The sequence below is a fragment of the Gossypium hirsutum genome, chromosome A12 (genome assembly GCF_007990345.1).
Source record: "Gossypium hirsutum isolate 1008001.06 chromosome A12, Gossypium_hirsutum_v2.1, whole genome shotgun sequence".
In the NCBI taxonomy this organism is placed as follows: Eukaryota; Viridiplantae; Streptophyta; class Magnoliopsida; order Malvales; family Malvaceae; genus Gossypium; species Gossypium hirsutum.
The window spans coordinates 84,561,166-84,575,680 of NC_053435.1; the positions used below are offsets into that span (position 1 = coordinate 84,561,166).

A 14,515-nucleotide genomic window follows, 5' to 3' on the forward strand; every position below is an offset into this window, starting at 1 on the left:
CAATGTAACTTACCTTAATCCCATAATTACATAACAAAATAATTAACTGAGCAATTTTCCTTGTTACCATAATTCTTATCAACAGATGAGTTCATCACATTCAAGTTATATAACATTCCATTTTATACAATTCAATCCAAATCAATGTTTATATCATCAAAACCATTGAACACAAGCAACTTTTACATAATACATCTATGCTTCATCTCATTATCTCATTTACCATTCAATCAACATCCCATTTACAATAACGTTTAGCACGATGAACTATAGTAAATAGATATGGATACGTGGGTAACCACTCAAAACATATCTGAACACTCAAACAAGCTATATACTATCCAAAACACACTTGATGGCTTGAACAAGCTATATTATCCAAAACACGCCTAATGTCTCGAACGAGCCATACCATCCAAAACGCACCAGGGCACTGAGTGTCAAGCCTATAGGCTACACATCCCTCTAAAAACACACCTGAATTTTCGTAGAGATAAACTCAGTAATCTGCAAAAAATCCTAAATTCCAGTACAATCAGTGAATATCCCGTATGCCAATATCACATCTCATATAAAAATCGTACAGCGCACGAAAAACACTATTAGCATGCCAATATCCCATCCTGATGTGATTCCATGCCCCAAGGCTGAATCAATTCTTATCAATAAGAAACAAGTTGATGTTGGGCTGAATTTCCATGAACCACATCTTCTTGAGATGACTGAAACAAAGATTGGTCCTTTGTGTTTACTAAATAGGTCAACTATGGGGGGCCAAACCAAGTGGGTTAAAGAGGAATTTAAAGAGCCTATGTGTGGACATTGGGAACAAGTCCAAATTAATCGTGATCTGATTGGGCTAAGACCAATTCAAAAGCTAAACCAAGAGTTGGATGGGACAATTTAAAGGACTTTATTTCAGCTTAATAAATTTGCATTTTTAATTATGTCTTGCATTATGTGTGTTGCATTTAATTAAGTCATGCATAAAAGCATCTCATATATTAATTAAGTTTGTGTTTTAATTATGTCATGCATTATGAAACTCATATGTTAAATAAGTTTGCCTTTTAATTAAGCCATGCATTTATGCATCTTATAAGTTAATTATGTTTAAACATAGGTTGGAGTTACATGTTCATAAATAAATGCTTGGAGTTACATGTATGTTGATTTCTATTTTAAATATGTGTGTCTTTAGTTAATTGTTTCAGTTAAATAAGAATATGAAAAGTTGTCAATGTTTAATATCTAATTATTTATCTTGTAGGTGGCTGTTCATATAGATCAAGAATGACTCTTCAAGTCTATTCGGTTTCAAGCACTTAAAGCTCATTATGGTGGCTGTTCAAATGGACCAAGAATGGCTTTTCAATTTCTGATAGGTTTTGGTGCACTTAAAGCTCAATCATGGTGCCAATAAAAGAGAGGAATACACAATGCATTAAGGCATTCAGTTAAAGGGAAAATGAAGGGACATCAAATAGCACATTTAAAGGACCATTAAGCTTTCATCAAGTGAAGATGCATGACTTTTCAGCTATGCCTGAATCAAGTGAAAAGACATGACCCTTTGGCTACCCATCAAGTGTTATAATCGAATCTTAATGTTCTGTTAATAACTGGTGTGAATGTCGAATTTGAATTGTCATAATAATGCCTATATATAACTTGTAAAAGGGAAATTTTAAGGTTAGACCATTTTGAATATAAACCTGATTTGTAAGAATTATTCACTCTTGGTTCTTCATTGAACTAAACTGAACTTATCAAAATTTTATGAGTTTGTGGTGGCCACCCAATTGTCTTATCACTTCATTTTCCATCACGGAGTGTGGCGACTTCACTTACCAAGGTTCGAGTATTTTGTCAAGTTTAAGTGGGTCGTAGTTTTAATATACCTACAGTTCTTTAAAATAGTTAAGTGCTTCGGGTCAAGGTTTCTACCCATTTGAACCTATTCAAGACGGTCCTTCCATTCGAGCTATTTTATGAACTATCCAAGCTCGAGAAATGGTATCATATCATATGTTCAATCTAGGATCAATACAATAACTTTTTACAATTCAATCCTTTTTCTTGTCTTCCATACCAATTTGCAAACATTTTAAAATACATTCAAACATTATAAAATACACAATTCAAACATAAAAATTACATAAATGAACATAACTATACCATATGAACTTACCAGTTACAAACAACAATAGAAGAGGTGTTAGGGACTAATCTATAACTTTTATTATTATCTACTGATTGGTTTCAATCTTGATATATATAGTAATTTATTCTCAAATTTAGTGCCAATAACCTTAAAAAATCTTATTCAATTTATATATAAACTTAATTCATTTTTCACAATTTTCCTGAAGTTCACGTTTTATTCAATTCAGCCCATAAAACCAAAACTATTATATCTTTCATATTGAAGCTCTGTTTTTCAATCCATTTTCATTTTAATCTTTATTTAAACCTATAGAAAATAGTAATTACAAAAATTTCATGTCAAATCCAAACTATTTTCATTTTAGTCCCTAAACTCAACTAACTAAATTCACATTACAAATTAGTCCTTAATGATTTCTAAGCTTATAACCAAGCCATTTAACATCAAAAACCTTAAAAATAATCAATAGTAACATTTTAAAACTTTAACAATTTTACAATTTAATAGCCAGACTAACTAGATTAAGCTACAACGATTTTAAAAACATAAAATTACGAAAATAGGGTTTCAAAACCCTTACCATGCTAATGGCCGAACCCTGGAAAGTTTGAGAATCTTTCATTCTTTTCTTAAATGGAGAAAATGGCCGAGAAGATGAGAATAAAGGCCATTCTTTTTCTTTTCGCCTTATGTTTCTTTTAATTAATCATATTATTACATCAATTTTTATTACAAATTAACATGTTTCTCTTTAAATCACATGCATTAACCATCCATGTTACTCCACCAAGGTGTAATTGCCATAAAAATCCTTTTTCATTTACCAATTACGCCTTTTAGCTAATAAAAATCTATAGTGATTAACTTTTACGGTTTTTATGATTTAGTCCTTATACCCTAATTAAGCATCCAATCACTAAAATTTCTGAACCAAAATCCAATTCACTTATATAAAAACTCTATAAATATTCAATAAAAATATTTACGGCCTCATTTTGTGGAAACAAGGTCCCGATACCTTATTTTTCAAAACCACTGACTTTAGGGTCAAACCACTTGTATTTTAACTAACTATTCAATTAGCGAATTTATCATATCAAAATTAAATATAACACTATATTTGAATCATAAATATCAAATAATAATATTTACGGATTCACTTGTCAGAATTCTGGTCCTGAAACCACTGTTTACGACACCATTGAAAAATGGGTTGTCCACCTATTATTCAATTTCCATAAAAATCAAATAAAAATGGCTTAGGGACTTACTTGAATAGGTGGCCGAATGCTCAAGCTTCAACAATGGTATTTTCTTTCTTTGTTTCTTCAAGTGACGGTGAGAAGATGATGAGTTTGCATCTTTTCTCCACTTACTTGATATTTATAGTATAGATAATTACTAATTAACCTTGATTAATTAAGTTAAACATGTTTTACTTTTAATTAAGCTTAATTTAATAATAATTTAATCTTTAATAGGAATCATCATCAAAATTCACTCTATCACATTGCAAATTGGTTTATTTACTATTTTAGTCCTCTAAATAATTACCATCTAGGTCCCCAAGCCTTTTCCTAATTAAAAATCTATAGCGGTTAAACTTTTATATTTTAGTCCCTAAGCCTTAATTAACCATATTTTTGGCTAAATTATTTAACTGGATTTCAAGATATTTTTATAAAAACTCATTAAATATTCGTATTTCATATTTACAAACTTGATTTACAAAAATAAGATGTTGAAATCGCATTTTCTGACACCACTAGAAACCAGGTCGTTATAGGGTTGGTGGTTAGAGAATCCCTAAGATTCTTCACTAGCTGCTCTAAGGTAGGGAAGAGGGCACTCACATATCGAAGAGTGGTTTTTACAATAGTAGCAAGAGGAGTCTGGACAGAGCTCAAGCCAGTGGGAGATCTTGAGGCAAGTGAAATGAGAGTGATGAATGGGGTGGATGATTTGACTTAGTTGGCTAGATCGTCGGTCTAATTAGTTTGGTCAGCGGGGGTGCCATTTTGATATTGTAAGGTTATGTTTTCCATGCTCACCGCACCAATTGTTAACGTGTTGGACTTACCATTAAGCCATCATTACAGAATGCGTGGGGTGAATGTCTTCGATGGGACAAGAATGTCTATGATGGGACAAATCCTATCATTTATTCTGACTTGATAGTATAGAGCAGTTGAATTTACGTAGTATTTGGTGACGAATAACTTCATGTTCTCGATGAAGCTTAGGGACCCGGACGGTAGATAATATGTGCTTGTTCGGATGGCTATCTTGGAAAGGGGCTTGTAGATGACCTTTAGGCTAGTTAACTTTGTTGTTGGCTTAATTGATTTTTCACTGAGTTATAATAATTATTAAGTCTTCGATCCAGGTTAATTGTACAGTTTAGTTTATTTTACTTTTTCCATATATATATATTTTTGATACAATACCTAGAACTACCCATAGCCCCTCCCCAACCCTTAAATAGGAGGATAATGCGCTTCAGTGCACTCAAACCCACGTCCTCCTGCACTGGCAACAATGTTGATGCCAATCGGGCTAAGACTTAATCAACTTTTCCACAATTATTTTTAAGTCTTTATTTTATTCAAGTAATTTCATTTTACGTTAGGCATTTATTTATGTCTAAACATTTAAATCCTTCTATATGATTTATTTAAAATTTAACTCCATTTAGTGTTATTTTTATATTTTTAACTTTATTTCATTAGTTTGATTAATATTACTTATTAGTTAAAAAGTTTATTTTATCTATTAAAATTTTTAATATATATAAATTTTATATCAAGTAAAATTCCAAAAGTTATATCAGACCATACAATTTAAAAAAAATTGTTATACATAACAATTTAAATGACTTATTCAATTTTATTTTTATCTAATTTTTTTGGTTTATTTTATGTTGATCATAATACAAAACATCAATATTCTAAAACAAACCTTTTATATTATTGTGTTTTTTTAATTTTCTACTAATATTATTTCTTAAATGTGTCAATTTTTTTTTAAAAATAGATAAATTAAATATATTTTAATAAATACACATGGCTAAAAAAAGGTAAAAAATCTAGCTATATTCTAATTAAGGGTTAATCCATTTTTAAATTTTAGATTTTAAAAAGGAAAACATAATAAAAAAAGGTAAACTATTAAAATAGTTCATTTTCTTTATCTCAGGTTACATTTTAGTCGCTTATACTTGAAATGTTATGTTTTAGTCACTTACATTATCGCGTTGTAACGTTTTAGTCATTGAGCCATTAATTGCTGTTAATGGTGTAACAGTAAACTGATGTGGTACGTTAAATCATCATTTCAGACAAAAATTTTAGATTAATTTATACATTCGGTCCCTATATTTTTTTCATTTTGAGCAATTTAATTTTTTTCTTTTATGTTCTTTTAACTTTCCTTTTTTCTTTATTTTTCATTCTCTTTTGCTTCTCTCTTTGTTTTCCTCCATTCTCCATTTCTTTTAACACGGTTTTTCTATGTTTTCCATTTGTTAAAACTAGTCCCTATATTTTTATTTTTTTGAACAATTTAATTTTTTAAGTGAGGTGAGCTTGTAGACTAATTTTAACAAATGAAAAACATAGAAAAACTATGTTAAAAGAAATGAAGAAGGGAGGAAAATAGAGGGAGAAGCACAAGAAAATGAGAAATAAGAAAAAGGAAAGTTAAAAAATATAAAAGGAAAAAATTAAATTGGTCAAAATGAAAAAATATAGGGACCAATTGTAGAATTTAACCTAAAATTTTTGTTCGAAATGATGATTTAATGTGCCACATCAGCTTACCGTTACACTGTTGACAAAAATTAACGGCTCAATGACTAAAATGTTATAACAAAATAATGTAACTAAAACTTAACATTTTAAATATAAATGACTAAAATTTAACCCGAGGCAAATAAAAGTAATTATTTTGATAGTTTAACTAATAAAAAAAATCTGAAGTTCATTAGACTAGAATCCTCCGCATGTTTATATATGGCAACATATTTAAGTAGCACCAATGTCAGTTACCTGGAAAATTTGACTCTTTATTGTTGGGAACTTTCGTGCATTCTGTATATTTTTTCATATAAATAAATACTATATATTTTAATAATCTAGTGAGAATTAGAGGGAAAAAAAATCTGTTTTTGAGGATATTAAAAAAAAAAAAACTTGGTGTTATTCATTGAAAATGCAGTGCCTCCTTGTGTTCATGTTGATTGTATTATTATTGCTTTGTTTCAGTATCTGTGAAGCTTTTGAATGTGAATTCGATGCTGAAAATCATCAATTTAAGGTGGCAGATACAATCAGGGTGGATCAATCTGGCAAAGGAGATTTCAAAACTGTCCAAAAAGCTATTGATTCAATCCCTTCTAATAACAAGAAGTGGATACGTATCCTTATTTCCCCTGGAGTTTTCAGGTCCTCCATATGTTTGATTTAATGTCACAAAAAGCAAATCTATTCATTTATAAAAAGTGATTTTACTTTTGTGTTGCTGGTTTGGTGCAGGGAGAAAGTTACAATTCCTTGTGATAAACCATGCATTTTCCTCGAAGGAGCTGGGAGACTGTTAACCAGGATTGAATGGAATAGTCATATGAGAACCTGTGACAGTGCTACTTTGACTTCATTTCCTGATAGCATTGTTGCAAAAGGCATTACTTTCAAGGTATAATACTGTTTTGGTCAAATTGTGGTCTTGGTCCTTCTATTATGTTCGGGTTTGTTCATTTGAGGTTTAGTGTACCTATACTTTAATTTGATATAATTTGGTTTTTTGTTTTTATAATATCATTTGTTAGTTTAAAAGTAAAACACCATTAACTATAGGGATAAAATAAATTTAGTCTTTGAATTTGAAAACTTTTTGACTTAAGTTTTTGAAATTTTTTTGGTCCGCACTAGTCTCGAAACTTGACTGTTTTTCTTAATTTGGTCATTGAACTTGGATTCTCTAAAGATATGATGACGAGACACTCTAAGATTGTTCCATATCATCATCTAAATTTTTATAATTTCTTTACGATTTTAAATTTTTTTAATATACTTTTATATTTTATATAATTAAAAAAAATCAAGTAATGATGTAACACAATTTGAAATTATTACATCATCACACCTTAAAGGAATCCAAGTTCAAAGATCAAATTTGAAATTTTTTTCAAGTTCCGTAACTAATGTAGACTAAAAAGACCTCTAGGAACCAAATAAAAAAATTGTCAAGTTAAAGAGTAATATTGCTTTGAAAAATTTACAATTTGGTCTTTTTTCATGCCCGAATCTAATCCATTATATTTTAAGCTTGATTTAGTCATGTTTTCATTTGTAATAATTAATGTGTGCGTAAATATGATCATTCAATGTTTTAAATTGCATGTGATTGTTCCACTATTATTTGTAGCATCTCGTAGTTCTGATCTGGCGATCGGACCAGATATGAAGTGTTACATTTAGTGCTATCTTAACTATTCGAACTAATGACACTTTAAAAATAAGACCAAGTTACCCAGGGATTAAATCCCAAATTTGAATACAATAGAGTGAAAAAAAAAATCAAATTTTACCAAATTGTTCATATTCCTAATCACACATAAACAAAAAAGAGTACACTAATTGAAATTTTTCTTCATTATGAACAGAACTTTTACAACATACCTCTAGCAACAATACCCAACATAAAGAACACGGTAAAGCCAGCCCTAGCAGCTAGCATCTACGGTGACAAATCGGCTTTCTACAACTGTGCTTTCTTTGGGTTACAAGATACATTGTGGGACGTACAAGGTCGCCATTACTTCAAAAATTGCTATATCGAAGGTGCTATTGACTTTATATTTGGGAGTGGTCAATCTATCTATGAGGTATCTCTGTGTGTAAATATTTTGTAAATTTCAATTGGGTTTTTCTGTTATTGTAACATGTTGTTTGTGTAATTGGCAGAGCTGTGAAATAAATCTTACAATAGGCAAATATGCACCCCAATATCCCAATGGTTATATAACAGCACAGGGAAGGAATTCATCGGATGATCCGAGTGGTTTTGTTTTTAAATCTTGTGTTTTTACAGGGACTGGTAAAACTTATCTTGGAAGAGCTTATGGAGCTTATTCTAGAGTGATCATATATAAGTCGGTGATGACGGATATTATTGTTGCTTCTGGTTGGGATGCTTGGACCTATGTTCATCATGAGTATGCCATTAAATTATCTCACTTCATACATATATACGTGTATATATATATTGGGGATCAATCACGATTTTTGTTGAGAGGACCAACTCTTTTGGGAGAAATATTTGAAATATTATTTGTCGGGTAATCGGTTGAACCCCAACAATGTTAAGGTATTATTTATGTGGCGGGTTTTTTTTATCTCCCTCCTCCTTGTGCAAGCTAGGTTATTTACATAATTACTATTATGCCCTATATTGACATTTCTCTCATGAGTTCTTACAAGTGGTATCTCTATATCTCCACCAAATAAGGTTTTCCTTCTTCATGAACCGTATACAGTTCCCAATGAAGGAGGGATACAAAACCCTACTATAAGGACAATACCTTGATATTGTTAGGGGTTCGACCGATTATCTGATGGACAACATTTTGAAGACTTCTTCCGAAAGAGTTAGCCCCTCTCAACAATTTTCATCCCTTAACTTTACGAAAATTGAGAAATTAATCCTTTTACAGGTGTTCATGGGCTAAGTTCAGCTAGGGTCAAATTGGGTCTATGCATAGTATTGATATCATTCCCAAGCCCTACTAGGCCTAAAATATGGGCTTTAAATTTTTTACAAGCTTGTCCATGTTTGGAAGTGGCTAAACTAAGCCCATTTAGGCCCACTCATATTATCTTTTTTTATTTTTTAAAATTAATTTTTTATTTAATATATAGTAATTATATATATATCTTTTACTGCCTTTGTAAATATGTATATATATATCTTAAACATACCCAACTTAAACATTTTTTTTATATTTACATTATAGTATAGTATACTTGACAAACATATCATATAAACTTGAAAATGTGTTGGGCTCAGATTTGAATGTTGAAGTTCGAGCTCAACCCCTATTTTAAATGTGTCTGGATTTTTTATCCTAGCTAATTTTTTGAGCCTAATATTTTTGTTCAAATACTCCAAAATTTTGAATTGATCTTAAAGCTTGGGTAAATAACCTGCCCCTGAAGAAGTCTATTCTACGATTTGTCAAAATCTAGTCGTCTTATTTTATGAATGGTAAGGTTTAATATTCTTATCCAATTGAACTAATTCCCTAGTTTTTGGGATATATGAGGATCAAATTTAAAGACTACTTCTCAATTTTTGTAAAGTAGAAAGATGAAATTCATAGTTAAACTTATTTTCTCAAGCTTTTTAAGTTATTATTAATTGGTTCTAAAGATTGAAACCACGGGTATGTTTGCAGAGGAAATTTGATGTATGCAGAGAATAGTTGCGGGGGAGCTGGGGCCAACCCTTCAAAGCGAGTGCCATGGCTGAGGAAACTCAGTGCTTCTCAACTCAGTCAATTTGTGAATATATCATATATTGACAAAGAAGGATGGATTGATAAACTGCCAAAACATGTTCTAAATTTAAGGCATAAGAAAAATTCCAAACTCAAGTTCATGGCTTAACATATCTACAAATATTTTGCACATTTTTTAGATGATTTTACCTTCCAATTGCAAATTTAGTTGCAAATGGTTTTATTAGTTAAAAGAGATTAAAAATATGAAATGAATATAAAAGTTATACAATTCGAAAATTTACATTATTTATGTAGTCTTATCAAGTGAGTAATTCATTATCAATCTGTAGTAATATAAGATGTTATTTAAGTTCAACTCAATTGAAAGCTTAGTCACAAGCTAAATAATTAGAACATTTTGTTTACAATAGTTATACACTAAAATAAATGCTCTCATTCTCGTACATAGAGAAAGTCTCTTTTAAATAATTATATGAATTTTTTTTATTTATTTTTAGGTTAAAATATGTTTCAAGTTAATATATTTTTCGTACATTTGGAATTTTAATGGTGTTATTTACAAGTGGACTTGCATTTTTAAATCTAAAAAGTGAAGGGACTAAATTCTTTTAAATAAAAGTAGAGAGATTAAATTTTGAATGTACCAAAAACATAGGAACTTATACCATACTTTAACCTTATTTTCATTCCGTCAATTAAGATTATTAGAAACGACCAAAAAATAATTAAGTGTTTAAAGTTATTTTTTTATTAAAAAAAATCATGTATTCACTTTAACAACAACAGATGATATTGTGAAATAGTATTATAAAAATAAAAATATTTTCACATTTTATGGTCCAACTATTTAAAAAGTTAAATTGAAATCTTACTCAATTATTAACCCAATGTTTAAAAAGTTATATGGTAAAAAATATCAAACCATCTAATGCAAAGCATAAAATTTCTAAATCCTTTATTCCATTATTATATATTAATGTAACAACAGTAATTAACGAGCTTACAAAGTGACATAACCATGCATAACTACACGTGCATGATTAATTTTAACCCCAATAAAGATTTTCAAAACTTTCGAGTTCTTGAATTAAGATTTATTTTGATCAGTCCTCCTTACATCCTCGATTGTTCCACCTTTTATATTAACTCTTGCACCTTTTCTAGAATTTCCTCCTACACTATCACCTCCTCCAACATCTACACCAGCACTAACACTGGCACCACCTCCGGCACCTGCTCCAACACCTCCTCCCGCATCAGCACCTGCACTCGTTCTAGCACCTCCACCAACACCACCACCAGCTCCTATTCCTCCACTAGCCCCAACACCTGCACCTGCTGCAGCACTTCCTCCTGCACCTGCTCCAACACCTCCACCAACACCACCTCCAGCACCTCCACCACCTCCTACCCCTCCACCAGCCCCAATACCACCACCAACACCTGCACCCGCTCCAATACCTCCTCCTACACCTCCGCCAACACCACCTTCAGCACCTCCACCTCCACTAACTCCTACTCCTCCACCAGTACCTCCACCAACACCACCTCCTACACTTCCACCACCACCACCTCCAACTCCTCCACCAGCCCTAGCCCCAGCCCCAACCCCAGCACCACCACCAACACCACCTCCTACTCCTCCACCAGCCCCAACACCACCACCAACACCAGCACCCGCTCCAACACCTCCACCAACACTACCTCCACCACCCCTAGCACCTCCACCACCACCACCACCAGCTCCTACTCCTCCACCAACCCCACCACCACCACCAACACCTGTACCCCCTCCAGTACCTCCACCAACACCACCCCTAGCACCTCCACCACCACCACCACCAGCTCCTACTCCTCCACCAACCCCACCACCACCACCACCACTTGCACCTACTCCAGCACCTCCACCAACACCACCTCCAGCACCTCCGCCACCACCACCACCAATACCTGCACCCACTCCAGCTCCTCCTCCTACACCTCCGCCAACACCACCTCCACCACCCCTAGCACCTGCACCTCCACCTCCACCTCCACTAGCTCCTACTCCTCCACCAGCCCCAACACCACCACCAATACCTGCACCCACTCCAGCACCTCCTCCTGCACCTCCGCCAACACCACCTCCACCACCCCTAGCACCTCCACCTCCAGCACCACCAACTCCTACTCCTCCACCAGCCCCAACACCACCACCAATACCTGCACCTCCTCCTGCACCTCCGCCAACACCACCTCCACCACTTCCACCACCCCTAGCACCTCCACCTCCACCACCACCAGCTCCTACTCCTCCACCAGCCCCAACACCACCACCAATACCAGCACCCACTCCAGCACCTCCTCCTGCACCTCCGCCAACACCACCTCCACCACCTCCACCACCCCTAGCACCTCCACCACCGCCACCACCACCACCAACTCCTACTCCTCCAGCACCTCCAGCACCTCCACCAGCTCCTACTCCTCCACCAACCCCGACACCACCACCACCACCTACACCCACTCCAGCACCTCCTCCTACACCACCACCAACACCTCCTCCACCACCCTAGCACCACCACTTGCACCTCCACCTCCACCCCCACCCCCACCTGCTCCTACTCCTACTCTTCCACCACCCCTAACCCCTCCACCTCCACCTCCACCACCTCTACCACCTCCAATTTCATTCCCAACACCAGAACTTGCACCACCACTACCACCTCCTCCCCAACCACCACCACCATGTGCACCACCCCAACCCCCACCCATCCCAAAACAATCAACATGGCGACCACTCTTTTGACTATTTTTACAATATACACTCTCTAATCGTCGCCCATCACCTACTACTAATATAGCCCCCAAAAATATCATCACAACAACCGTTTCAACATTTCCTAAAATCTTCCCCATATTTTCTTCCGAAAGAACACTCAACAAAAATCACCACCAAAAAAAGGAAAGAACACTCACGAATTACAAGTAACGATTCTTGTAGTTCAATGGTAACATAGAATCCCCTATTTATAGCAAAGGGATAGTGGAACTTTAAGCTTTAACGATCATTGATATCGTAATGAAAGCTACAAACATGAAAACGATAAAAGTTGAAAACTTGAAAGCTAAACACTATTCCCATATCAAATGTCTTAATTGTTGACTTCATTGCCCTCCACTGCCGCCACTCATAACGTGGCAGTTAACCATGGTAAGGAGTCCAATATTTTAGTAGAAAAAATGTTTGAAGGGAATTAAGGCTCCTATGGGTATATCAACTTAAACAGTGAAAGGAGAAAAATAAGTGGGAAATACGTGCCATTGCTAATTGTACTTCAGACCTGCCAAAGTGTATCCCATAAACGGTAGTGAAAGTAGGGTTTTTTTTTTTTTTGAGGAATCAGTAGATAAACTCAACGCGTATTAACTATTAAGCGATTGTAACATCAAACCCCACTTTGCATTTGCCTTCTTTGAGTTGGTAAGAACGTAGAACAATCTAGTGTATGTATAGGCGCCAAATATTTATTGATCACACATTTGTCAGTGAATGGAAAGAGGTTTACAGGTTGCAGGCAAGTTCTTGGTTTGAAGTTTATTTCGGTTTCTTCAACTTATGATGAAGGGGCTAAGATGGCGAAATATGGTTTCGAAAGGCAGGTTGAAACTTGAAATCGTCTTGTTATTGGGAGGTGTAGTCATAATTTCGAAAGATTACTTTTTATAAATTGTAAAAAGAAATTCTCTAAGGTTTAATCATTAATACCACTAATAATAGACGTAAATTTAATAACAAAAAAAAACTTTAAAATGATACTTTAATTTATCAAAGTATTAAGTATAGTGATAAGGTATATTATATTTTAAAAAATTAAATTTAGGTTCGTATATTAAAAATAATATTTTAAGAAAAAATAGCCGGACCATCATTTAAATTATTTAATCAATAATTACTTTGCATATTCTTTTTATAAATTTGAATTTTGATAAGTACAAAGTTTTTAAGAAATCTATTCGTGTGTTAGGTTATTCATTCAAATCTAGAGGCTTGTTCAAAATATGAAAACTAAAACATGGACTTAGGCAAAAAAAATTAGGTCCATTCAAGATATGGACTGAGATTGGTCTTCAACTTTCAAGATCGAAGCTCAACTCATTTTATATTGTTGTAATATATTTTTATTTTATTTTCAAATATAATGCAATTTATATCATATAACTTTAAATATATAATAATACAGGGGAAAATATTTGGTACACTACTAATGGAGTCTCAAAAACTCCACTAGTAAGGTTAGGGGGTTGGCAAGTGTATATAGGGGTATAGTGAAATATTTAAAAAAATAAATATTTGAAAGAAGAGGCACATGACAATTTTTTAAGACTATTTGTAAAACAAACAAAAATTACACCGAGTAAATTTTATGATAAGTTGTCTGAATTTAAGATTTTAATAAAAGAAAATTCATTTAAAATATTAAACAAAAACACTTTAGATTTTTAAAAAAATATATATAGGTGAGCTTAAGACGGGCTTGTGTTAGTCATTACAACTATAGGTAGGTTTGAATAAAATTTTAGGCTAATATTTTGAGTTGAACTGAGCTTGGGCAAATATAAAGTTTATAGATATCGTACATAGGCCCAGCCAAACTCAACCTATCCCAACCAACAAACACCTCTAATATCTAATAACCCTATTTATATTATGAGTAAACTACACCCAAGGTCACTAAACTAATAGTAAGTTTATATTTTAGTCATTCAACTTCAAAAAGTTACAAAATGGTCACTAAACTATTTAAAAATTTTTATTTAAATCAATAGAATGTTAAAATTGTTGTTGT

The 14,515-nt window shown here is 33.4% G+C and overlaps 2 protein-coding genes across 2 annotated transcripts; both read left to right on the plus strand.

Annotated features, from left to right (window-relative positions):
* Positions 1–6,222: 6,222 nt before the first annotated feature.
* LOC121210923 (probable pectinesterase 29) lies at positions 6,223–9,845 on the plus strand. Its single transcript, XM_041082911.1, has 5 exons — positions 6,223–6,609; positions 6,700–6,859; positions 7,830–8,051; positions 8,131–8,381; positions 9,621–9,845. Exons 1-5 carry the CDS (start codon positions 6,377–6,379, stop codon positions 9,829–9,831), a joined length of 1,077 nt encoding a protein of 358 aa, XP_040938845.1. The 5' UTR covers positions 6,223–6,376; the 3' UTR covers positions 9,832–9,845.
* Positions 9,846–10,573: 728 nt separating this feature from the next.
* On the plus strand, positions 10,574–12,474 carry LOC121211423 (basic proline-rich protein-like). Its single transcript, XM_041084187.1, is given in 3 exon segments — positions 10,574–10,592; positions 10,794–12,238; positions 12,241–12,474. Coding segments are annotated over 3 exon segments (1,698 nt in total).
* The last annotated feature ends 2,041 nt before the right edge of the window (positions 12,475–14,515 follow it).